The sequence below is a fragment of the Drosophila gunungcola genome, chromosome 3R, assembly GCF_025200985.1.
Source record: "Drosophila gunungcola strain Sukarami chromosome 3R, Dgunungcola_SK_2, whole genome shotgun sequence".
Classification (NCBI taxonomy): domain Eukaryota; kingdom Metazoa; phylum Arthropoda; class Insecta; order Diptera; family Drosophilidae; genus Drosophila; species Drosophila gunungcola.
In genome coordinates, this window is record NC_069139.1 from 14,092,302 (window position 1) to 14,118,468 (window position 26,167).

General features: G+C 42.6%; 4 protein-coding genes across 10 annotated transcripts; 2 read left to right on the forward strand and 2 right to left on the reverse strand.

The window, feature by feature from the left end:
• Positions 1-70: 70 nt before the first annotated feature.
• LOC128256594 (NFX1-type zinc finger-containing protein 1) lies at positions 71-3,161 on the forward strand. Its single transcript, XM_052987075.1, has 5 exons — positions 71-289; positions 346-1,322; positions 1,382-1,549; positions 1,608-2,771; positions 2,831-3,161. The coding sequence occupies exons 1-5, from the start codon at positions 163-165 to the stop codon at positions 3,128-3,130; spliced, it is 2,736 nt and encodes a 911-aa protein (XP_052843035.1). The 5' UTR covers positions 71-162; the 3' UTR covers positions 3,131-3,161.
• Positions 3,153-24,878, reverse strand: LOC128256620 (CCR4-NOT transcription complex subunit 6-like). 7 transcript variants are annotated; one of them, XM_052987142.1, is made up of 8 exons: positions 24,681-24,877; positions 23,323-23,354; positions 23,009-23,137; positions 22,762-22,948; positions 21,967-22,142; positions 6,360-6,428; positions 5,641-5,953; positions 3,153-5,576 (listed from the first exon to the last, which is right to left on the reverse strand). In XM_052987142.1, the coding sequence occupies exons 2-8, from the start codon at positions 23,327-23,329 to the stop codon at positions 4,799-4,801; spliced, it is 1,659 nt and encodes a 552-aa protein (XP_052843102.1). In that variant the 5' UTR covers positions 23,330-23,354; positions 24,681-24,877; the 3' UTR covers positions 3,153-4,798. The 7 variants fall into 7 exon arrangements, with proteins under 7 accessions (XP_052843102.1, XP_052843071.1, XP_052843079.1 ...); XM_052987111.1 differs by having other exon boundaries at positions 22,762-23,137; positions 24,681-24,878; XM_052987119.1 differs by lacking the exon at positions 24,681-24,877 and adding an exon at positions 24,053-24,194 and having other exon boundaries at positions 22,762-23,137.
• LOC128256604 (Ca(2+)/calmodulin-responsive adenylate cyclase) lies at positions 17,458-21,136 on the reverse strand. Its single transcript, XM_052987086.1, has one exon. The coding sequence runs from the start codon at positions 20,425-20,427 to the stop codon at positions 18,637-18,639; it is 1,791 nt and encodes a 596-aa protein (XP_052843046.1). The 5' UTR covers positions 20,428-21,136; the 3' UTR covers positions 17,458-18,636.
• LOC128256666 (telomere-binding protein cav) lies at positions 24,050-26,158 on the forward strand. The gene is made up of 3 exons (XM_052987171.1): positions 24,050-24,184; positions 25,075-25,357; positions 25,419-26,158. Exons 2-3 carry the CDS (start codon positions 25,235-25,237, stop codon positions 26,148-26,150), a joined length of 855 nt encoding a protein of 284 aa, XP_052843131.1. The 5' UTR covers positions 24,050-24,184; positions 25,075-25,234; the 3' UTR covers positions 26,151-26,158.
• Positions 26,159-26,167: the final 9 nt, after the last annotated feature.

Below are 26,167 nucleotides of genomic sequence, written 5' to 3' on the forward strand. Positions count from 1 at the left end.
TACTAATTGTTTTTGCACATCTTCTTTGGTATTTTGTTGATCCGCTTAACTGATGCCTACTATTATTTATTTATGGGATTTTAACTGCGTCTTTGCTTTGCAGCAACGTAAAGAACAAAGAAAAAAAAAAACTGCGTCTTCTTAATTATTACACTTAATACCATGTCAGGCTCTGAAGAAGATTGGTTCGACCAGGATGAGGAGGAGCTGGTGCAGAGCTTGGAGAAAAAGGTGAAGTCCCAGGAGCGAGAGAATGCTGAGGAACACATAGAATGCCGCGCACCCGAGGGCAAGTTCTTCTTCAGCCTACAATAGCAATTGTCCTATCAAGTTTTCTGATTTCAGTGGGGGACTACATAAAACAACTGAACTTGGAGGCCGGTTCTGCGAATGCCGGAAAGGATGGAAAATCCTCCGGGCGGTTCTCTCTGACCGAACTGACAAAGGCTCTGAAAATGCCGCCCGTGGACATGTTCCTTTACTTCCTGTCCGAGGAACGAGATCTGTTCGTCAACCAATTGGGGGCCAATGACAGTGTGAAGCGTGTCAGTCTGTTCGTGGAGGTTCTGAAGTCGCTGTGTCAACTCGAGTTGGGCGGATTCGATGAGGAGTTTCTGTCCGCCTTTAGCCGGGAGTCTGTGCTGCTGGACAAGATCCGGAATCTTCTGATGGCCAAGGCCTCTGCCGGTAAATGTGATGCCGATTCGGCCCTAATATTGAGCCACATTAAGTGGCTGCTTCTACGAGCCCATAAGTTTGGAGTTCTTGGGCAGCAGGGCTACAAATTGGTGGAACTGTACAAAAAGTTGCCACATTCCATTAAATCCGACTTGGCTGATGGTTTGGAAGCATTTACTGGCATAAATTTGCTTAATGTAAAGGGACAAATCTACCCGACGTTGGACAAATTTCTGGGGAAAGAAGAGGCTCAAGAACTAACAGCACAAGAACCTCCCCTGTGCGATAAAGTTGTACAATATATAAACCGTCAGCGGCATTTACTGAGCGAGGATTTTTCTGCCCCATTAATCGAGTTTGTGCAGCAGCTGCGCGCTGGCAAAGACCTCCAGGAGCTGGAGCAGCAGCACCTGCTGTGGTCCAGTGCATATCTGACATTAAATTCCCAGTTTGCCGAGGCCCAGCGTCATAGCCTGGTTTTTCTCAAAGTAAAATCCAACGAAGGTTCCAAGAAAGACAATAGGAATAGTCTGGACAAAATAAAATCAGGAGCATTGCTTTGTTTCACAACAAGTCTAGTATTTGATGATCTCATTCTGGCTTCCGTTGGCTACACAGAGCCGGAAAAACTAAAAGAGGGATGTGTGAGTAATGTATTTACTGATAATAAGGTATTTGTCTAATTTATCGCCTTTATCAAAAGCTAAGTGTGCAGATTGTCAAGCAGTTTAACATTGGCAACATCTACGATCGACCACTGTTTGTGTTCCAGACGCCCGTGTTTTTCGAACCCTATCTCAGGGTTCACAATTACCTAAGCACGTGCAGCACGGAACAGTTTCCCATGCGTCGCTATCTTGTAGATGGAGAGGTAAGAAAATGTCAACAAAAAAATAATAACTAAGCTCAATACCTTAACGATTACGTAGTTTGAAATACGACCGCCAGCGTACATTAAGCCAGGAGTTAAGCTAAGCCTTAATGGTAAACCCTTTACGCTGGACAAACCGCCAGAAAATATGCCTTTCAATGAGAGCCAGAGGACAGCCTTCAAGGAAACCCTAAGCAGGGAGTTCAGCATCATCCAGGGTCCTCCAGGCACGGGCAAAACCCATCTCTCTGTCGGGTTGGTGAACAGTTTGATACAGAACGCCAAAGTCTTGGGCACGGGACCCATCATTGTGCTGACCTATACCAACGACTCGCTGGACAAGTTCCTGGTGAAGGTGTCGCAATACACCAAGGAAATACTTCGTTTTGGCAGTCAGACGCGAGATCCGCAAATAGCCAAGTTTAATGCGCGCACCATGATCAATCCGGATCTGGTGCCGCCTCGCTTGAAGCGAGTTTGGTGGCTGGTGAACTGCGAGTACAAGGAGAAGTTCCAGTACCTGCAGGGCTTGTACTCCAACTTCGATGGCAGCGAGGATAGCTACCAGAAGACTCTGTTGGCTCAAGAGCAGCTGCACCAGGTGGCCGAGCGCATCGACACATTGCGCATGGTCTTCCAGTTCTTTCTGGCAAGGGACAAGGATCTGCTGGCCATGACCACCACGTGTGCTGCTCGCTTAAACTTCCTCTTCCGGCTGCTGCAATCCAAGTGCGTGGTCTTTGAGGAGGCGGCCGAAATTCAGGAGGCCCACATCCTGGCCTGTCTTACGCCGCACACGGAGCACGTAATCCTTGTCGGCGATCACAAGCAACTGCAACCCTTTACCGGCAGTAGTCAGGTGCCACAAATCTCCCTCTTCGAACGCCTCATCGTGGCGGGCATGCCGTTCTCTCTGCTCAATCTGCAGTACCGAATGCGTCCGTGCATTTCGGAGCTCCTTGTACCCAGCATTTATGACGAACTGCTCTGTTCGGAGTCAGTAAAAGAGTACGAAGACATTCGGCTCATGGAAAAGAACTTGTTTTTTGTGCAGCACAACCAACCGGAGAAACGCTCCTCGGACATGTCTTTCGAGAATCCCTACGAAGCTGGCGTACTGGCAAAATTCGTTGACTTCCTTATCAAGAGGGCCAAATATCAGCATAGTGATATCGTGATACTTTCGCCTTACAATGCGCAAATTGAGTGCATTAAGAAATCGGTATGTGAATATTACTTAACAAGCATTGTTGTATCTTAAGATCTCGTCTTGCCCTACAGCTTGATCGCAAATATCGTTCAAGTGTCCAGGTGGCCAGTGTAGATAGTTTCCAGGGCTTGGAGGCCAACATAGTGCTTCTCTCGCTGGTGCGTAGCAATCCGTCCGGCCAAATTGGCTTTCTGCGACTTCCAAACCGCGTGTGTGTTGCTCTTTCTCGGGCACGCTGGGCACTTTATGTCATCGGTAATCTGGAGATGCTGCAGAAGTCCTGCCCAAAGCTTTGGAGCCCCATTGCCAAGCATTTGGAGGAGAATGATTCCATAGGAGAGGCTTTCCCGACAGCATTTAATGTATGTTAAATAAATAAACAAAATGTGTATATACGTTTGATTCTCTCTTGACTTTATTTGTATTGATGAGGGGTTTTCGGTGAACAAAGATCGCCTGCCGATGGTGTGTGCGCCTCGTTTATACCACCAGTTTATATAACTATCTTGTTACACCACGACACTGAATGGAGTTTACAATGAGGGCCGGACATGGAATTGTGTGTGCTGAAACGTTTCCATGTCGGATGGTTTTTGGGCCATTCGATACTTATAAATATTTCTTTACCGACATTTATTTTGTATTTTTTGCTGCACGCCAGTATGTACACATAGTTTGTATTTATATATGATCTCTTTAAGTCTAAATATGCACAGTAGGGTGGGTATATTTATTTATCCTACTATAGAATCAGAGAGGCGGAAAGCAATCCATTGAGTTTCACAGTCCTTGCGGATCCTTAGAAGCTCCTGCATTCTGCAAGAATAAATTATTTTTCTTATAAACCTCAGTGCATGACATTCCACCCCTTAGAGTTTTGAGTTGATTTTTTAACATCCTCACAAATCGACCTACCCCAATGCACTCAAAAATAAGAGTTAATGGATCCATATTCTTTCTAATGTTATACATTACATAAATCCGCGCCGCATTAACAACTAGTTTAAGGATCTATTTTACTTTGCACATCCGGAGTGTTTCCGGCAAAATTTACGTGGCCAAAAAGTATCTATACACATATGTTGTATCTTATGACTTTGTAGTTTCCTTTGACAGGAGCAAAAAAAAAACATTTAGAATCGGATTCATCAGAGAAATTTGCATTTTTTCGTTTTAATTTTTACACGGATGTTATTTTACTTTTTACTTAATGCATAGTTGGTTTTGGGTACTTTTTACGAACTGCTGCTAATAATTGTCTTCAACGAAATTGGCTCATATTTACTTTCTGCTATGCGAGTGTGAGGTGAGGGTGTTTCAAGAACTCAACAGTTTGCACATGCTTATTGTAATATAATGGATTTATTCGATGGTGAGAAAACGTGAAGTTGATAAAATCAAAACGAAAAGCGCGGAAGAGGAGTGCAGCAAGTAATTTATATTCCTTCCTATTACGATTACGATCTTATTTAATGGGTTGCTTCGGTGAGCGCACTTTGCGATCCAGCGCACAAAGCGGCGAGACCTCCACAACGTCGTCAGCTTATAACTTAGGGTTCTTGGGGTTGGGTTTCGGGTTGGGTTGGGTTGGGTTGGTTTGGTGCAAGAGCTGGGAGGGACCGGGGCTAGAAATCAAAACTAAAACCGAATCTTGGTGCGAGCAGATCGCCACGTCAGTTGGGAGCGGGATGCGGTGGAGCGGAGGCCTGCTTGTCCGCTGGCATCGGGGGATTGGCTGCTTTTCTGGTCGATCCTCCAAGGGCTGCCGTCAGTCGATGGCATCCGCTATTGCTGCAGCTTCGTCCCCTGTAGCCGCCGGGAATCATGAGTGCGCCGCCGCCGCCACCGCCTCCGCCTCCACTTGTACCTACTCCGCCACCGGCACCGGCGTTCCCGCTCCCGCTTGCAGTCCCACTCCCGCTTCCTCCCCCGCTGGCAGCCGGCGTGCGCGTGGCCGCCGGCGCCGTCGTCGTCGTCATCAGGGTGGTGTTGGTGGTGGTGCTGTTGCTGGTGGTGGGTCTGCCGCGTCGATTCTATTGCTACCGGCGATTGATCAGCCCGTTGGGGGGCGCCTGTTGGCTGGCCGTGTGCATTAGCTCCAGCTCCACGAGCAGCGGGAAATGATCGGAGGGTATGTGCGGATGGGGGCAGCCCACCACCTTGTTCTCGCGCAGCCAATCGTTGGAGACGGGTCCCAGCAGGCCCAGCGGCACCATGCCCGTCTTCGTGTAGAAGATGTAGTCAATGATGCCCTTGAAGTCGAACGTGTAGTTGGTGTGCGGCATGATGTCCTCACTGTAGGCGGAGGCGAGCTTGAACGAGTGCGTAAACTCGTTGGTGTCGTTCGAGAGCAGCCGCTGCAGGCAGGACTTGTAGCCCATGTCCTTGAAGTCCAGATGGTCCATGTTGACGCGCCCCTTGCCCAGGAACTCCACCACGCCCGAGTCGGGCAGCGAATTGAAGTCGCCGCACAGCAGCAGCTGGACGGCATTCGAATCGTTCTTGTGGCCCGGCCGGAAGCTGTGGCTCGCCTCGTCGATGATTGTCTTCAGCTCATTGCTCAGCATCATCGTCTGGATAAGCTTGACGTCGCAGAACTCCGGGTCCCAGTGGATGTGCGCCGTGCAGACTAGCAGCGGCTGCGAGATCTGCGTCACCTCGGACATCGGCTCCCAGGCGTTCTCCTTCACCTTGAGCAGGGCGGCCAGGCCGATGTTGTCCTTGGGCATCACGCGGTTCAGCATGTTGTCGGAGCCCTCGGCATTGGCCATTGCCAGCTGGTTGAACTCGATCAGGGACTCCTTGATCAGCGTGAACCTGTGGCAGACGTAGTGGCATCTGTTGGTATCTCATCAAATTGCTTTCCCACATTTGTACTCACTTGGACGCCCTGAAGAATATCGCACAGCCATCGACATACTTCCGCTCCAGCTCGGACATGGTCTTGGCTCGCGACTTGGGCGAAAAGATGCCCTCGTAGCCATCGTTCTTGAGCTCTGGCAGGAAGAAGTGGTAGAACTGTTCCGTCTCGATCTCCTGCAGACTGATGATATCCGCTGCGTAATGCCGGATCTCGTCGATTATCGACTTTTTCCGGTACTCCCAGCAGAGCGCCCACGACGGACAGTATCCGTACATTTGCCTCGTCGCGTACTTATCGCAGAGCACATTGTAGCACATAACCGTAAAAATGCCTGGAAATTGGTAAAATAAATGTTTAATATTGTTTATCAATCGACAGCATTCTTGAAAATTAAATGAAAAATACTAGGGGTAACTATTAAAAGTATCTACAGTATTTTAAATTAGATATTTAAGCGTAATTGGATCAAGAGATGAACAGAAATTGCCTTTCTACGTGGTTTTATTTTTTTAATGCTGCTGTAGTAATCCAATAAGTAAAGCTTAGATCATTATTAAAATAGTACGATCCAATTAAAAGGAAAACTATCTTTTAGGTACATAATTTAGCTAAACAACTTGTCGATAGAGTTGAAACAAAAGCGGCCTGTTCTGCTATCTAGGGCAGCTGCAAATAGCTTGGTAATAGAAAATTCTTGTTGGCCAACTAAGAACTATTAAGCTTTAATTACAACTTACAGGCTGGTCGCGTTTTGTTGGGCTTGGCCAGTGGCAGCCAGGGCCTCTGGGGCGGTGGATTGACGGTAACTGCAAAGAAAAAGACACACGGATGTTCGGTTAGTTGGGCGAGTGAAAATGTTGAGTTGCAAGAGATTATGAAATTAACACCCGCACATAAAGTCCCCGGCACACGAGCACTCCGTATCTGCGCTACCCCACTGACACACTGCTGCGGTTCCGTCCACGTTCTCCCATAGCCACTTTTCCTCCAGCTCCCCTCTGCCCTCTGGGTGCAGAGATTGCAAGCGGTGAAAGTGACATGCACAGGCAATCAAATTGCTTCCGCCTTTGGGTTGCCCCACCGCAAAAGCGGCACCACCAGCACCAGTCAGGTCAGGTGGTGCTTCGGTTTTTGCATACTCCACTGAGGGGCAGGGCAGTGATGTGGGTACCCATTAGGTACATAAGCAGCTACTTCTTTATAGCACTACTTACTGTGAAAATAATAATAATAAAAATACTAATCAAAATAATGCACCCTTTTATATTTTAAGGTTTTATATATTATAATAAATAATTTATTGTAAGAATTGTTCTATGCTTAAGTACGTAAAAATATCTATCTAATTTTGTGCACCTTTTCTAGGTACTTTTAAAAATGAAGTACCAAAAAATTATCTTTATGCCTTTACTCTTTATAGGTTTTTAAAATAGTGTACCCTTATTTTAATGACAACTAAATTTTTTAAAGAATTTTTTTTTCGATAATATTTTACACCTTTGTTTGTTATAGTATCTTTGTCCTTCTGAATATGTACCTTTACCCAACCATAACTGATGCTGCGGGAACCACTTACTGCGCGATGGGGGAGCACTGGGCGACCGCGTGCTGGTACATGGGTTTCTCCAACTAACGGGAGTGGGGGGTGGTGGGGCAAAGGCGACCTGTGGCATCTGATGCGGTTGGGCGTAAAACGTGCGAAATGGCTGCAGGTGATGGTGCTGGCGGTGCGGGTGGAAAATCTTGCAAGCCACACCCGCACCGCAGTTTCTCGAATTGGTAGCCGTGACTGAGCCGCTGCTTACGACATCGTGTCGCATCGATGGTAGCCACGGCCTGAAATCGAACTTGGCACCGCTCTGCGGCGATTCTACGGCAATGGGATTGTGGAACCCAATCGCTCCGCTGGCTAGCGGTTCGCTCGCTCTTCTCTCTCGCTCTCACAACGAAGCGGTAGCGATGCTTTTGGCGATTTGTTTTGCTTTGTTTCACAGACTTGTTGATTGTTTTTGCATTTCTTTTTCCCTCCGGTAATTTTGTGCAAACGGCGACGTCGACTAAAAACTTTCACTTTTTAATAAATTTGATGATTTTTTTTTTTTTTATAATTTTGTTGCTGTTTGCCCCTTGTTTTGTTTTCGGTTGTGCTTCTCTTTTTTTTTTTTGTATTTTTGCTGACAGCCTTTAATGACTACATTAACACAGCTTTTGATTGCATTTTAATTGTACAATTCGTTTTTAGGACCCAGCACTCTCGTTGCTCTTTAATTACGCAAATGGTTATTTAATTGAAACGGCGCCACAAAAATTACAGAAGACGCAAATGAGTCACCGAAACGAGAAAGGGGTAAAAAAAAAAGCAACGTAACGTGTGTGAATGATCGTTGTGTTTGAAGCGTAAGTACTAACTAAATAGTTGAATTACAAAATGCCAAACAAAAGACTTCGACAGCAAACTCAATGCCAACTGTTGTGAGCAAACAACACCCTCAAGTGGGGTTCCTCATCGCCATCGTCATCATCATCCTCACAGTGGGCCAAAGGTGTTCGGCTGAGGGGCTAGAGTTACGAAACTTTTACCCACCAAGTATACCCCCACGCACCCACTCAAAACTCCCATCCGCTGATTGGGACGCATGGTAAATAATTTCACCGAATTTGTGAGTGATTACCCCATGGACAGGTGTAACAAAAGACACACACATCGGAAACACTTTGGAAAACAAAGCGATCAACGAAATTTTAAAACAAATTTGTTCAGTCAGCGAAGCGTGCCATATTTTTTTAGGCGGCACTGGTGGAAGTTGAATTGGAGTTCGTACATTTTGCGGGGGCTCGTAGAAGTGTAAGTGGAAAGTTGGACTACGTAGGCTGCCTTTTAATACATTTAATGTAAATTAAAAATACTATTGGCACAGATATTTAATTTCCATCATCTTTATGCTATTCTAATCATTTGAAAAAAAAAGTTAAATTTGTTTATTTTTTATTTGTATATATATTAATCTATTTAAATTTTGAAGTTGCCTTTATTGATTAAATAATTTTCAAGTTATACAGATTTTAAACCCCTTATGTTGAAGAGCATCTTTGCCGAGTAGCTAAAAACTTTGTAAGAGAATTCTCATTACCAAAATAAAAGTGAAAACGAAACTGGTTTTTATTCTTGAATGGTAATTGAAAGATGTTTGTTTGGTGTCCCACTTTTTGTATGTTCTGAGGTGGTATTTCTGCTGTCAATAGTTGTTTTACTTTGCAAATTACAAATAAATACAAAGTCTTTGAAAATTTTTACGGAGAATGGCACCAAACATACCATCTCGGGTTTAAAATTTTTACTTATTTAAGTCGAAGAGAATTAATCGCTTCTATTAATCGACTATAGTTCTTATATCAAATCCTTTCTATAATTTCACAAGCTCGAGCAGTCATAAATTTCCACCGTCACACAATCAAGATTATTAACTGCTTAATAGATGCATATCAATTATGTTTACTCTCTCTTGACACGGTTAACTCAAAGTTGGCATTCGATGGTTCAATATTCGCCTCGCAGCCTAATGTCACGCCATGTCGTGTCGGCCTATATATATATATATATATATATATATAGCTCCTCTCACCCCACCCACCGCCTTTCCCATGGTTTATTTTTTTTAACGTCCCTCCTCGGGCGCCACTAGAAAGCCCTTTCTATCCAAAAGATTTCATGGTCGCTGCTTGCTGCATTTGAAAACAAAAAGAAACCAAAAAAAATACAATAGCAAAGCACAAAAAAAAAAATTTACAAAAAAAAAAAAAAAACAACTCTCTGAGGCAAAGACAACAAACAAAAGTTCGAAAGGCAAAAACCCAAGTGAGCGTATCGAAAAAGAAAGTGAAATTCAAATTGAAATTTGGTGCGATTAAAAACGCCAAGAGGCCAATGCAGAGCCTGTTTGGTGTGTGTGTGTGTGTGTGTGTGTTGGCCAACAATTTCGTATGCACAAAACGTTGCTAGATGGAGGTGGTTTTCGAGGGTAAAGCGGAGTAGAGGCCTACTCCGAATAGAAAACAAAAGTCAACTCGCCACTTGCCACACTTCTTCGAGCACTGCAATTAGATAACTTGTTTCATTTGCACCAGTTTTTCCTCGCTCGATGCGATCGCAGCAGCAATTGACTGCCAATGTTCAATGGCGTTCAGCAATCGCAAGTTGCAAGTTGCAGGTTGCCAGTTGCCAGTTTCTGACTGGTACTGGTTGTCAGTCCACTTTAGTTGCCGTCGATGCGATGCTTCCACTTAAGACAATCTGGCATTAAAATCATAATAATGAAACACAATTTAAGGTGCACTTCAGGCGCTCCATACACAGAGTGCATTCGAAAACACAGATGCGGCCAAAAGAATAGCATAGAAAATTGTAACCTGACAAAAATGGTAGTAAGTCAAATGAAATCAGTGGTCATCAGCGTCTTTAGCTGATTGTGTTTATATAGAGAAATATTCACGTATCACAAGAAATTGGCGCAGGCATTTGTGAGGGAAAATCCCTTTGAATCGCTATTCTTTTGGCCACAACTGTGCGTCTCCTTGCTTATGTGCGTGTGGGAAACCAGTTGGACAGCATTTTCCACTGCATTTTATGCCGGGTTTCACAGATTGCGACTGATCGTGAGCGCCATATTCAAAAGACTCCAATTGTGCTGCGTCACATGGAAAATCAATTGAAAATGTGCGCGCACAGTGATTATGCACAGGCGAGCGGATGGCGAGTGGCAACAGCCGATGCAGAGGTAGCTCTGCTCCATCGGCAGAGCACCCCATCACCATTCCCACCAGCAGCAGCACCATCGGCAACTCCATCAGCAGTTGGAGTCACAGACTGGCGTGGGCTTTCTTTCCGTCGAGCAGCCAAGGCACACAATGAAAAAACTTGAACAGTTATCAAATTTTCTATTTCAATTATTAAAACAAATCGATAATTGATAAAGGACTATTGAAATTTTTATTTACTTTGTTTTTAATTTGCATGATTTTTTTTTCTTTTTTGGCAAGACACATTTGGTTGACTCATTTTGGCTGATTAGTCCACTAAAAAGTATAATTTTTAATACATTTTTAATTTCGATCTTAGCTTTAAGGTTTCCATTTTTAATTGAACCTCAATTGTGTTACATTACCTACAAAACAATATTACTTACACTACTTTGTATTGAAAAACCAAACTAATCATAAATAGTAATCATAAATAGTAATTATTGTAGTTCCCAAGATGTTTACTTAATAAATAATTATTTTAAGTTATTTGAAGCGCATTTTCATACTTTGAATTTGTATAAGGAAAAAAGTTGTTATATATTAAATCTCTGTTGAATGGTTAGGCAGTAGGGGAAATTCCCAGAAAGTAGTTACTATGTGGGAGTCAGGATAAAAAAACTTCACTTTCGCTGTGATAAAATATAAATTTTTCCAAGTGCAGACAGGCAGTGGCAGCATCTTCGTAGGAGGCAGGGGCTGGTTCACGCGATCGGCCAACAATGCCGCACGCTGCTTGGTTACGTTTATTTTTCTTTCGCTGATCCACTTTTAAATCTTTGCGCGCACTCGCAGTCGCAGTCGGGTACTTTCTCTCTCCCGCAGTTGGAAAGCGGCGACGAGACAACTGCCTACTGCCTACTGCCTTCTGCCTGTAGTCTGCTGACATTGACACAGCCTGTAATGGGCCATCCAATCCAGCCAACCAGCCTTAGCCATACAAATTTACAAACATCCGTCCATTCAAAAGCCCTGCTCACAAATGGGAAATGAACTCTTCTTCCAAGCTTGCTAACAAAACTCAAAATAAATAAAAATAAAATAAAATCTACTTTATGGAATTACATGTATAGCTCCAATAAGACTTTATGTTAAGAAACACTAAAAACAAATTAAAACTACTCATTGTCCACTCATCGTGTATCCATAAACTTCTTACAAATGATACACAATATATAAGATGCTTTTTTTTTTTAGATATAAAATGAATCGACACTACAATCACTTGGTGAAATAAAATTTATTATTACGCAAATGGGCAAAAGTAATAAATACCGAGCTGTGCTTGCAAAGCTGCTTTGAATCGCTGTAGAAGCCCAAAACATTTTCTCGTAAATTTCGCTTTTATCAAATCGACCATTTTTGGTAACAGCTGCCATATTTTTTTAAAAGGCGAAATCACTATGATAAAATTTCACCATTCAAAGAACTAATAAATTTACCCCTTTCAAACGATTTCCTTAAAGTCAAATGTATACTGGGTCAGACCAGTCTAGTTAAACTAATAAATTGGAAAAGTAAGTTTCTTTAAGTGAAATGAAGTGCTAAAATTCGTGAGGGGTTTCATTAGGAATGACTTCTTAAATACGTAAAATGACTATAGAGAAATCGCAGTAAACATGCATGGTTTTTGCTGGCCCGCATTGACAGGTCTTAAGCAGGAAATACTTGATTTTTTTCCCAGTGCAGTTCGAGCCCATTCCCTGGCCATAAAACTTTCTAACCATTTGCACTTCCTTTTACGCAACAACAACCTTGATAAGCCAAAAAATTCAGACCGAGAAATAAAACAACCGGCAAAAGAAAATGAAACGAAAACAGGCTGGTAAGCTCACTTCCGCATTTAAAACAATATAATAAAGGCGAGACGACCAGACGAAAACATTTCCGATTTCTGTTGCATATTTATAAGAAATATGGGCCAATTATGCGAATTACTCTACAAAATAAAAATACAAAAATACAAAAAACCGATTTAAAAAACAACGAATCAGCCCAACAACAAGCAATGAAAATAAAAACGGAAAAAGCTTCGCAATGACAAAGCACAATATAATATAAAAAGCAACCGAAAAAAGTTAACATTTCGTAACCGAAATAACCGTTAACATTCACAAAGGCGGACAAAGAGGCGGGTCGTGGCGAAGGGGCGGGGTTCGGCACCGGCCCAAATCATCAGCTGCTTTGTTATTGCCCTCGCCACACTATTATAATTTTTGGCACTAATATCATCATCGCCAAGCGGCTGCTTCTTCACTCCCAATTGCAGTTATAAATACCGGTTTCGCTATATAAATAAACCATTTCAGTTGTTTGGGGCCGTTTTGTCATACTTAACGATACATAAATGGAGCGAAAGTCGGGGTATATTGGCCAAAAAGGTTAACAATATTTAGATCACCAAAAAATGGTAATAATATAAATATTATTTGGAATACTATTATTGTAAGGAGTTAGATTATTAAAAAGTGTTAGTTATATTTCAAAAAAAATTTTTTTTTTTTTGATTTTGGAAATTATATGACTCTAAAAATATCAATCATTGTTTGTGAGACTTAAAACTACTTTTCCTTGGTTTACTAATATGTGTTTCAGTTTCTGCTCCCAAAACGTTTACAGGGTAACAAATAAGTCGAGGACCTCTTGTATAATTTCGCTCCACTTCCTCTTCCCACATAACAATTCGGCATGCTCCACTAAATCGGCAAACGCGTTGTGGGAATCGATGACTCTGCGATGCGTTTAAAATGCATTACAAAGCACAAAGTTGTCATAAAAATTAAATAAAATAAAAGCCGAAAACAAGAAAACGTGTAATAAAAGCGACGAGAGGAGAAAAAGATCAACTGACTTAAGCCAATTAAACGATTAGGTAACAGTTACAACAATAGTGGCAGGCACAGCAGCAGCATCATCGTATGCAGCACACACAAAAACTTCGTCATCGGGCAGAAAAGCAGCAGTAACAATAAAGCTCAGACGAGTCGAGTTATAAACCTACATAGAGTGGCAAACGGAAAAAAGCCAGAAACAGAAAAAATTAATTCATGTTGTGCCCATTTCGTGAGCGGGCACAAAAAAAGACGAAGAATAAGTTACAACAAGAAGTTAAAATACGGCTTTAAAGACCGAAGAACGTAATACCCTTAAGAAACCCTACGTGCTAAATCGACACCATGTGGATCAGAATTTAACTAACCTCTCCAACGTTTTTTTATATTGATAGGTATTTACCAGATAAAATGTAATAAAATAATTAGAACAAAAGTAGAAGGTGCCACCAAACAGGAAGCCCTATGGAATAAACCGATAAACAACTAATAAAAATCTAGGCAATAGTAGCAAAGGAAATCCAGTATTATAATCGTGGTTAGAATCTATATATATAATGAATTTCAAAATTGTTATGGTTGCGAATATTGTAAGCCATTATAAACAATATATAATTTTATAGGGTATTAAAGGTTTCAAATGCGGCAGCAGTAAATGAAGCACAACCCGCTCACAAATGGCAGAAAGAGTTAAAAGTTAACACTGGCCCTTTGGCTGCCCTACGTCCACTTGATTTATGGGCTTTGAGCCACGGTGGTGCAGTGCATCTTCTTTCTTTCCGCTGAAGTTTGCGTCACAGGCGACATTAGAGCCCATCCCCCGGCAAATGATTTCGTCATTTGAAGCAGCAGCTACGCGTTGTGAGATCTTGGATGTGTATATAGTAGGAAATGTAAATGCCTGGCATAATGACAATGAGATGGATGAGTGGTCCGATGCCAATCGCTTACTCCTTTGGTTCTAATGACCATCTTTTGCTTCTGGGCCTACAATCTTTGGTTGTGACCTAATCAAGCATGATAATCTTCGATAGAAATCGGAAAAAAGCAACCCAATTAACTTGTGTTAGGTAATATTGACACACTTTCAGTTCTGCAACTTTCTTACGCTTACGCTTATTGAGCTTAGCAACTTTTTCTGTACCTAAAGCGTTAAATAAGTAAGTTATTGTATTGCTATTGGAAAGAAAATTATGAAGTTAGAACAATCGCTATGGACCGTTTCATTGTCTTAGAACCATTTCTAATAGTGGATAACCTTAATTTGTAATTAAATTGTCAAGTGTTTAACATTAATTGTGCATGTAAATTGGTATTTTAGTAGATATTCCCATGCTAATACACCTAATAATATATGTATTAATTAAGGGTCCCCGCAGTTCGACCGAAAACGGAAAGGGGAACATGACTTTTAATGAATTCTTCTGTACCTGGTATCTTCACAGACAATCTAATTTACACATTGCTCAACATGAATACAAATTTTACACCACCAAATTATTCCAAAAGTGGAGCCCTTCATCTTTCTTCGAGTGGAGTGGCTCATGAATAGTGCGGTATAGTTTGGCTAATGTGCCAGACAAGTAGCAACCAGCAGTTGTCTGTGAAAATCCAAAGCGAAGTCAACACGAGAACTGCTGAAAAGAAAATCAACAAGAGTGGCAACAAAAAGCAAGACAACCACTTCAAGACGACCCAGCGAACGAGCAGACGGCACTAAAAGTGGAGAATAAATGTAATAATGACATTTTGTGGCCGTTAGGATTTGGATTCTTAACTGTTTGACATTTTGCGTAACCTTTTTCGTAGACATTTGGCCTTTATTCGGATTAACCGCTTTTTTTTTTTTGTGGCTCTTTGTAAAGGAAGTTGAGATAGGAACTTGGGCAACTGCAGACAATGATGATGAACTACCGGTGTGTGGCCCACTGAACTGGCCAAGTTAATTGGAAGATACAACTTTCAATTTCATGGCGAAATGCTAATTTCTAGCCAAAGAAAAGACTACTGGAAAAGCGGCAAGACCAATTGGCAGAGGAAACGTGGGGGCGATGGATGAGGAAACACAACGAAACTAACTGAAAAATCACAGAAAAAGGAAAAGAAGCAAAATCGTTAGTAAGAAAGTAATACCCTTTACTTGAACTGATGTAAAAACGTTTGTTAAACAATTTTACACATATATTAGAAGAGCAAAGTTTATATTTGTATATATATTTACTTATATAATTATTTTTATTTTATTATTTATTTTAAACATGTTTAAGTATTTTGTTTATTAAATAAAAAATTATATTTGAAGACTTTACCTAAACCAATCTTTTACTGATTCTTTTGACACTAACTACTAACACTGCGGTCAAAAGGGTTAACATCTCAAAAACTCTGCAAATAGAACGACAAACTTGAAGTACCCGCAGCGAGAGAAGGTGAGGAAAAACAATTAAACTTCAGAGGCTAGAGGGAAAAGAGAAAAACTAGCATGTTTGAAGACGCTAAGAAAAATGGCCCCGCTTCGTTGGCCAGCGGCAATATCATTTATGGCCAAGAACAACAACAACTGAAACAAAAACAACAACAACAACAACAGCAAAAGCGACGCGACGCATTTATTGACGTAGCCAAAACACATTAGCCACCGCTGCTGGCCGGTGGTGCGGTGGTTCGCCGGTGCTAGATGGTGGCTGATGGCGCAAACAGTGTTGCAAATGACCCAATTATCCACTGACCCACTCAAAGCTCGACCGTTGTCCGGGTCCGGAGCTTGGAGCATGGAGCATGGAGCATGGATCACGGACCTCCAAAGGTTTGCCGGCTATTGCGAAAGAAGAGCGACCAGAAATAGAAATAGAAATAGGAGCCCTAATGGCCGGTCGCCAGGTAGTCGGGCGTCTTTACAAGCTGACTTAACAAGCCAGAACCCCAAATGAGGCCCTAAAATGGAGACATTAATTAGCCTAATGACAGGCACAAAATGACCAGAAATTAATTTGCCGGTTACGGTTATGACAGCGGTTAATCTTTTTGCGAAAGCCGGCAACCAAGCACAAGCAGATTCATCCAGGTGAAAGGTTCCCACTCGGGGCTGCGGTAATTGAAATCTGTGCAGCGGCTCTAAGAGCTTTAGCTTGTGTTTGGAAAGCTTATTTTCGAGCCGTGCAGCAGGGATTTCAAAGTGTGTAAGCCTAGAAAACGCAGACTTCTGTTTGTTTTTCCGGCTCCAAAGTCGTCTCAAACGTGCCTCATTAGATGATGGAGTTTACCTTTGTTTTTTTTTGTAATTTCGATATTTCGTTATTTCAACACCTATTTTTGGGGCTATCAAAACAGCAATCAAGTTCTTTTTGTTTGACATTTTTGTTTACACTTTTTATTGAGTTCTCGTTCGGCTTAATCAAAATAAATAAGTTGGCCATATTGTGTGGGTTACAAATGTGGTGTGGTGTGGTATTGATGGGTTAACTATAGGATTGTTATTTGTGCAAAAACGATGCTTACGAACAAACAAATAGTACAATAATACGAGGGAGCACAATACAAACTAGTGAAAATATTAATTAAATAAATTAGCTTCAAGTGGTAATTTCTATCTGGGGAATGGTAACACAAACTGTCTGCCGGAACCTGCCAATGGAAAATCTGTGACATTTTCCAACCGTTGGCGCTATGCTGAGATCGTCGACTACGACTACGACTACTCCTCAGCCAACACGATTCGAGCCAAGCCAAGAAAATTCAAGCCAAGTCGAGCCGGAGTCGAGCAGAGCGGAAAACTTCAAGCAATTTCTGCGCGCGCTGCGCGTTCGTGAGTTTCTTTTAATTAAAAAAAGGCGAAAACTTTTACTCGCCAACTACAACAGCTAAGCAGGTAACTAGGGCTGCTCTCGATTTTCAGATTTAGATTTTATGCTTGGTGATCTCAGTTGGAATTAATTGTGCACCAGATCTTCTTTCGGCTGTTTTATGCGGCTCAAAATGCAGACAAGTCGGAAATATGAGTCTTAATTAGTAAATATAACATGACATGATACCGATCGCCTATTATAATTGCCTCCGAGAATTAAACCGACGCATTAAATTTACGAATACGAATTCAATCGGAAGAAATGAGCTCTCAGTTCAGTGCTACACAATGCGTTTTAAAACTGTAAGGCAATTGTTCATTGTCAGTGATTTACATAAAATTTAAAATATATAATATATATATATAATATATAGTCAAATACCTTAACTATTTAAAACGCATTGTGTAAAAGAATGAAAAATAGGATTGCAAATCCTTTAAGACTTTAATAAAACCTTTAGAGATCCTTTCTGTTTTTTCCATCTAAGGACAACTACTTAGGTCTTAAACAAACTTATCAACTATAAAAGTTCACGTTGTAGCGCATCGATTACGGACTAAGTAAAAACCAAACCAACTAAACAGATAACATTAAATGGAACCCAAAAAACGATAAAGATACACAACTAAAATGTAGGAACGTTGCTTAGCTCAAAGATAAAAGTTAACGCACGGCCCTCGCTTTAAAAATCCCAAATTGAACAGGTTTTTGGCCCTATGGGGTAACGTTAATGCACAAATAACAACAACAATTAAATGTATGTAAAAAGTAAATATATAGATATGGGTATGATTATGATTATAGTATCTTTAGGGTTCAAATCGCATCTCTATGCGATTTCTACAGTTTCTTCTTCTTTTTGCGCCACAAAATCTGCATAAGAGTCGCACCCTTCCCGTAACCCCCACCCGCAGCTCCGCAATCTGTGGTCTTGGCAAAAAGAAAAAGAAAAGAAAAATGTCTTGAAAAAAAAATACAGATATACAAAACGCCGTCGCCGTCGCCAAAGCTACCGCCGCAGTGAAAGTGAAAGTTGAAGTTGAAGTGGAAGTCGGATTGGGATTCGGATTTGGATTCGTTGTTGGGGAGTGTGCATGTGGTATGTACAATGTTTCCAGTCCCGGTCTGTCGTTCACAAGTTTCCATTTGGCCGGGGATCGTACCGAACTGCCTGCCTGCGCCCATTTGGTCAACTCGTTGGCCTTTTGTTTTTCGCTCCGATCGCGATGACGATGTGATGATCGTCTCACATGTGCGTTGTATCCATTTAATGGGTTTTCTTCTTTCTTTGCTGTCTTCGCCGGAGTTGCGCAACTCGGGTTGGGTAGAAATTCAAAAATGCTTTCAGGAGATTTACATTTCCTCATCCAAAGGCGCCCACGCATCGTTATCTCGTCTCACGTTTCTCCAAATCGTCGCAAAATGAGCCACTTTTCTTCTGCGATGCGATGCGATGCGATATCTTGTTTCGGTTTTCTCATTTTTGTTGCCAGTGAATTTTTTTGTTTTATTTTTTGATTAGTTTTCCGCTGGCGTCGTCGTCACGAGATGGTGGAAAAAGCTGGCTTCAGCTTGCCCACCGTGCCCAGTATCAGCCTGGTGGGTGTGGCCCGGCTGTCTGGGCCCAGTTTGGCAGCTGCCACTTGGCTGTCATCGTGGCCGCCACCGCCACCGCCACCGCCACCGTCACCACCTCCGCCTCCACTTGGCTGCCTTCCTCCGCGCCACATTAGGCCCAAACTGTTGCCGTTGCCGTTGCCATTGCTGCTATTGTTGTTGCAATCCACGAGAAAATTCAAGGCTGTGGGCGTCGCATCCGTCAGATTCAAATGCTCAAAGTTAAAGACGAGGCCCGAATCGCAGCTGTGGCTGCCAGCGCTATCCAAACCACTGTCGCTGGCTGCTCCCGATCCCGAACCCGATCCCAATCCGGCCTGATCGGCCGCATTGCAGGTCTCGATCAGCTTGCGCGATATCTCATTGAGGCTCTCATCCAGCAGCGTCTCCGCCTGGGCGGAAATCGAGGTGGAGGAGGCGTGGCCCAGTTTGCTGCCTCTGAAGCAATTGGCAAACAGATCGTTGGCTATGTTGATACCACTCAGGATGTCGCCGTAGCCGGAATCATCGCTCATGCACTGAGAGGGCGTGGTCACAGCACACGGATGACTCCGCTGGGATCCGATTACACCCACAATTTCCGCCCGGCTGCTGTCGCCGGTGATGGGAGCAAACTCCTCGTTGGTCTCCTCCCGCAGTGCCGACGAGCCGATCGCCAGGCTCTGGCTGCAAATGGAGCTATCGCAGGAGCTGTCCGAGTGCGTGGACGAGGTGGAGGAGGAGGACTCCCTGCTTCCGCCTCCTTGTTCGCTGGAGGAGGCATCGGAGAGCGATCGCCGGAGCGGATAATCCCATAGAGAACGCAGTGGGTCGCACTCCCGGCAGAAGCACACTCCGTGCGTATGATCATGCTGCAGTATTCCGGGTGGCAGGTGATAAGATCCCCCTCCGCCCGAGGAATACGCCTCGCGTGGGTTGCTAATTTTGGGCTGCATATCGGATTCCATTTTGAGCAGCACGCCATTGCCCGGCTTGCGATCCTTTTTGCGACGCTTTCGCGGCTTGATAATCCTGGGCAGACAGGTCTCCGCCGGAGAAGGGGCCTGTTCGTGGCTGGAAGCATTGTTTGCCGGCTTCTCCTGGCTACTGAGCATGGGCGGTGCAGAATTCTGGTAGCGAAGGGCACGCGATTTGTCCGCCAACTTAAATCCTGCCTGACTGCTCATCGGCTGATAGGCACTCCAGTTGTTGGGCACAGGATGTTGGAGGTGGTGATGTGGCTGGTGGTGCTGAAGCTGCTGCTGCTGCTGCTGTTGTTGTTGAAGATGCTGCTTGCCGTTCTGCTGGAGCAACGGCATGCCCTGGGCATGGACAGCCAGCTGGGACATGGTGGCCCCACCCGGTGGCCATGATGGACATGTTTTCGTGGTGGATTTCCTCAGCAATCTCTGGCGCTGGCCGGGCGAAAGATGACTGGAGGCATTCGAGATGAGTGGTATGCCGGCGCACTCATTAATCCGCTGCTGGTTGACCACCCCGTAGCCAACCGGTTGGGATGCTGGACCAGACGATTGCCCTGCCCAAGTGGGCGGTTGTGCAGCCGGCGGATCATGATGCAGTCGGTAGGCAGGAGCTGGAGCAGGATGCTGCTGCTGCTGCTGCTGTTGGCTTCCTGGCCAATGGTTCAACGGATGCTGATGGTATCGCAGGGGAGCGTAGTTGGGTGGCGGTGGTGCTATTTCTGGCGCCCTATAAACGGCCACATGCGATCTCATGCTGTTGTTGTCTTAATCCCAAACTAAATCCTGGCGGCGGGTCGAGTCGATTGCACATCACTTGGCCGATTGCTTTGGTTCGTCGGCTTGGGCCACAACTCAATGAGGAATTCCGGTTGGCCAACAACAGTCGAGCAGTCGATGGATGCCGCCGCAACGAAATGAAAAGCGAACGCCAAGAAACTGGGACACGGCGCGATCGCAATTACGAAACACACGGCGCATGCGCGACGGTCGCGAACGGGTTTCCAGCTAAGGGAGACTGGAGAGCAGAGTGGAGCAAGTGCGTCCGCCTCGTAGCCAAGCGAGCGGCAGACTGAAGTCAGCTGCTGGCGCGATCGCTGCCGAGGGCCGGCTAACAGTAAAAGCCGCTAAGACCAGTCTCTCTTACGTTCCACATGGTTTACACAAACGCTATACATACAGCCGGCTCTCTTTCGAGCCAACTTCTTACATCCAAAAATCGAAAAACAGAGAGAGGCTGGCTTTCGGCTTTTGCATGTCGAGGTCGGGCAGTTCTTTCGGCCGACTCCGCCAATTGTTGTAATTGTTGCATTTAATTATACATTTTTAATTGATGCCCGGGCATTATGTTTTTGGCATTAATGTGCAGCCGTGAGTTTGAACTTTAATTATGGCTGCGACAACAGGTTTTATGGCCTATCCTGGGCTGAGGAATTGCTGATTAACTATGTGTAACATCTTAGCCTATGGTACTCAACACTATTAAGGACTATTACGTTTTTTACCTATTTAATTTGGAATTTCGAAACACGTAATCTAAACACAAAAATCCCTAAATATGTAATATTTTTAAAAATATATAAACTAAAATTGTACTTACAGTTTAAACAATTACATTCCATATGTTTAATGAATTCAATAGTTTCTAAGTTAATCTTTCTAAACTTACGTTTAGTTTATCATTAGTACATTTATGCTTTAGTAAGTCGTTTATTTATAACCAAATATTTTTTTATTGTTAAAGTGTCTCCAGGCGCCCTTATAATTTTACAATTTAATAACAGGTCTTTTGTAGGAGTAAACTCTTTTATTTTTATTTTAAAAATTGCAAACAAAATGTTTAAAAAAAAGTTTTCCAAAGCTAAATTAGCAAATATTATTGGTGGGATATTTATAAAGGCTTACACCTCGGAATAATAATAATTTTGTTTATACTGTTTGGGCAAAGAAATAAATCGAATTGGTAAGCATGTTTTTAAAACCAGCTTTTAAGTCAGAAATGTTTTAAAAGAAGTTATATATACATAGGTATGTATTGTAATTGTACAAATTATTAGATTACCGGTCATTCGAAGATCGAACATTTTAAGGGGAAATTCTAGTCCCATCACATAGTTAAAATACCCTTGGCTCCATAGCTCAACCAAAAACTTTCTCTTTTCGGAAGCCTTTTTTCGCGTGCTTTCCTTTTTACCCCCACACAATCGCAAACGGACGCACACCTGGACAGGAGCTGCTCACGCACCTGGCAAACATACACACACACAGATATAATGTATATACGGGGGGACTCACATGACAAGTTGTCCAGCATATAGGTGAGCAGTTTCTGCGTGCCGTTCGGCTCGTTGTAGATGTTCATGAACTCCTTTTGCAGCGGATTGCCCATGAGGCCGAGTATGACGAGGTGGAACAGCTTACCGATCTCGTAAGGCAGCACGCGCAGAAAGTTGTTGTTCAGCAGCAGTTCCCTAAAAGGAGGAGGAGGTGGAGTGGGTGAGTGAAATGCTCGGACCAGTGATGAATAGGGCTTAAGTTTAGGCAGCAGTTCATTAAACTAATTACGTTTGGTGTTCAAATTTGGTTATGTAACAAACTAAAGTATTTGAAGTCAATCCTCGATATAAAGAATATTATAATAATAGAGTAACTGGAAAACATGAATGTTTATTTCTTTCTGCAATTAAATGTATAAGTGTTATTATTATTTACTTTTATATTTAAAAGTTCAAAATCCCTTCACACTTGTTTAAACCCTTCGATTAATAATAATATACTATTGGTTCTTTTTTTTTGTTTTTTTTTTAAGGAGAAACAGTTAAACCCCTTAGAAAAAAAAACAGTTAAACCGAACTAATCTTTAATTTATTTTAAATTTAGAGGGTCTAACTTGAACTAAATTTTAAACTCAACATATTTAATTTAAATTGACCATTTTTTCAAGCTGTATTTCTCAAGAACTCTTACGGATGTAATGCATTCCAGACAAGGTTTTACTCCATAACTGTAGGATATTTAGACACATTTGGTGGCATGTTTTAAGCTACTTGAGGAACTCTTACTAGACGCTGCCCCACAACCGGCACTCACCGCAGCTGGATGAGCTCGCCAAGCTCAGCAGGAAGACTCCTTAGCTTATTGCTGGACAAGTCCAGGGTCCGCAGGCTGATCAGCATGCCGACGTCTGCAGGCAATCGCAGCAATTGGTTGTCGTTCAGGTAAAGGGCGGTAAGGTGCTCGAACTCCCACAGCGACGGACTTATGTTGCGGACGCAACCTGGATTAAACAATAGGGGTGAATTATCGAGCATTTCTCGGAATACAAAGCACCACTTACCCGTAATCTCTAGACCACTCCAATTTGTCTTCTTGCCGGCGGCAATATCCTCCTGCGATAAAAAGATCTGCTGCCTTCGACTGGCACTGTCGTATTTGTCTTTGTTACGAGACATTTTATAGTGATTGCCTGTTCAGGATATATCGAAAAATGTAATATTAGTACTCATAAAAACAGATAGGGAAAGTTAAGAACTGGAATTGTTTTAAGGAAGTTAGGGCTCATGTTAGGAGACAAAACCTCGCTTAGCAACAAAGATGACTTTTTTAGTTTTAGCTTAAATGTATTTAGGAGAATTGGAATCAAATCATAACCTTTCATAATAACCGCCTGATGATAAGCGTCTCTGCAAAATATTAATAAAGTGGTTTCAATTATTATTTTGTATTAGTAAACTAAGGGGGTGTTTGAGGTTTAGGTTCGGGTTTACTTATCAGAGATACAGCTTTGAAAAAAGTAACAGCAGTATTCAAAAAATTACAAATAATTTTTTTTTAAATATTCTTTTGTAAAACTGGCAAGTTGTATTTATTTTTGAAGATAACTGAATGTAAATTTAAATAATTTAATTGTATACAAAGTTATCACATCTTTGTTTTTAGCATAAGCGTTAAATTCAATGCATTAAAACGGTTTTAGTAAGCTGAACAGTAGTCAGAAAATACATTGTAAAGCTGTTAAGGAAAAGACATGTTGTTTATACATATCATTTTAACGTGAAACAGAATTTACAGAAGGTTTAGTAGAAATTACCTAAACATTTTTTTTTTAACTTTAAACTTTTAAATTTCTTTTACGAACTGCTATTAATTTTTGATCAGCTGTGGATGATAAATTTTAAATCATAATTAAATGCAAACAAAAAGGACTTGCAAGCGCGCGCAAAGTGCAAGTACACACACACATGAAGACACAGGCACACACGGAGACACTGAACAGTTAGAAAGGCGAATGGCGTGGGCGGGCAAAACAAGAAGAAGAGCCGTATGGCGAACGTCGCATATTGGAAATCGGGGATACCTGGAATCTGGAACCTGGGATTACCTGGATCAGTTCACTTTTCCCAGGAAGTCACCTTACTCGGATCGGGCTTCAAATTTACTTGCCGCCTCCGCTCGTTTGACGCGCTCTCTCCGATCTCCGCCCGCAAATTACTCAATAATTTTGAAAGAAAAGGTAAGTCGCCGCAATCTCGAGTTTCGTTCTCACTGTGAATTTTTTGGAAATTCTAACGTTTTAAGCGACCCTTTTTTTTTTTGATTATTTCTGTGCCTGTTTGTCGAAACAAAAGCGACGATTCTGCCTATTGCCCTACTCGTTTTGGGTCGCTCTTCCTTCTGCTTGCGCCTCCGCTTTCCATTTATTTATCGCGCGACTCGTTTTCATCGTCGTTACTTGTTTTTGTATACATGGTGGCCACTTGGGGTTGCCACTCGGTTTTATCAGCGGACGATACCACGGCAAATTTGGGCCAAAATGCGTGCTATTTTGACTGACTCAAGTCTGGCCTAATTTCGAAATAAACTGCTAGGTAACGTTTGTTTTTGCATAGAACAATGTACATAAATGGGATTTTAGCCAAAACAAAACAAGCGAACACACACTCCCACATACACACACAGACGGTCACAGAGTTGCAGGATTGAAATAAAAACACGTAGAGATTTCGTACTGTTTGCTTTGCTAGCCACTTTTTTGGGTCAACGCTCTGTTTGGTGTTATCTCGACTTTGATCACAATGTATTTATTATATTTTCCGACTCTGGTTTGGCGATTTATTTGTGTTTTTGGCCTGCTGCTGCTAAGTGTAAACTCTCGTTCTTCGCTTTCCTTCGTTTTCCATTTCTCTTTTGTGCGCTTTTTCGGCGTATGCAGAATTGTCCACTCGCTGTCTATCGGCCAATCCCGAATATCGCAATCGGGGCTGCCAACTATCGGATGGCGAATTAACAGCAAAAAAAACCAAAAAAATACAGTTAAACCAACGATTGTTTTGTTATTACAATTTTGTTATATATATGTTATTTGTTTCCAACATTTATTTGATTTTCTTTTCACATTTTTAGGTTTCCAAAAAAAATCTGTCATCCTATAGCTAGATTCGTGCGATAGCCATAGCGTTGCGATTGACAGTTATCGGCTTTGTCTCGGCTTGACCGCGAAAAGAAACTAAATAATAATTATATAGTTTAGTTTTATTAAATTGTACTGGGATCGTGTCTTAAAATGCCTGGGATGGTGATATCAGAGTACCTCAGGGAATACCTGGCCAATGAGGAGAAATTGGTGCTGAGCATGTGTGAGAAAAGCGATGATAAGGAGTTATGCCTATGGATGCACAATAAAACGGTAAGGAAACTGGAATTTATTGTTGAGTCGGATTTTTAGTTATAGTATACTGTATTTTTAGAAAATAACCGATGAGGATCTGGCACGGACGTATAGTGAGGACGAAGTGAGGCAGCTGTGCCTGCGGACCAAGGTCCGAGTGAGAATGAACTCCATGAACTGTTTGTTCGACGCCAAAAAGCGATTCGACAGAAAGAAACGACTGGAAAATCGCTCCCAACGTTACGTTGACTCCATGCTCATGAAGGCTGTGCGCCGTGGGATGGTAAAACCGTATTCGGATGAGGAAGTGGCAAACCAAAGAGACGTTGACAGAGCTTTGACCAAGCAGGATAACAACCGAAGGCTGGACCGATGGCAACGTCCCGTTTACTTAATTGAATCCTCTTCAGAAGAATCCCTTTCAGCTGGCCTGAATGGTTCATCTGTTGGATTAGAAATGCAAACTCCTTTACAACACACAAATCTAGACACTATAATGCAAGTTGAGGCTGGGGATGGGCTTTATGGCATTGGGGACCCGGACGAGGAGGAGGAGCAGCACCAACCACTACACCATCAGCAATCTGTCAATGATACAGAAAAGGAGCAAGTCCAACAAAGCGACCCATGTCCAGATACCCAGATGCCAGAAAGCTGGTTGGGAATTGTATACGATGTCAATTCTGAAAGCATGTCAATAGGGCCAGAGTTAGATTCGGAGAACCAGCCATGCACTCAAAACACAGAACCGGACTACGAAGTGTTTGGCACCCAAGTGAAAGCCGCTTCCACACAGGAGGACGAGTGCTAGCTGGCCATTCTTCACAG

Bases quoted from the DNA above. Each gene is read 5' to 3' on its own strand.
- LOC128256594 (XM_052987075.1), top strand. From the start codon at position 163: ATGTCAGGCTCTGAAGAAGATTGGTTCGACCAGGATGAGGAGGAGCTG. The intron at 1,323-1,381 runs GTGAGTAATGTA...CTTTATCAAAAG, and splicing joins AAAAACTAAAAGAGGGATGT to CTAAGTGTGCAGATTGTCAA. The intron at 2,772-2,830 runs GTATGTGAATAT...CTTGCCCTACAG, and splicing joins TTGAGTGCATTAAGAAATCG to CTTGATCGCAAATATCGTTC.
- LOC128256604 (XM_052987086.1), bottom strand. From the start codon at position 20,427: ATGAGATCGCATGTGGCCGTTTATAGGGCGCCAGAAATAGCACCACCG.
- LOC128256620 (XM_052987111.1), bottom strand. The intron at 22,143-22,761 runs GTGAGTGCCGGT...TCCTCCTTTTAG, and splicing joins GGCGAGCTCATCCAGCTGCG to GGAACTGCTGCTGAACAACA. The intron at 6,429-21,966 runs GTGAGTCCCCCC...TTTTCTTTGCAG, and splicing joins TATGCTGGACAACTTGTCAT to TTACCGTCAATCCACCGCCC.
- LOC128256666 (XM_052987171.1), top strand. From the start codon at position 25,235: ATGCCTGGGATGGTGATATCAGAGTACCTCAGGGAATACCTGGCCAAT. The intron at 25,358-25,418 runs GTAAGGAAACTG...CTGTATTTTTAG, and splicing joins TATGGATGCACAATAAAACG to AAAATAACCGATGAGGATCT.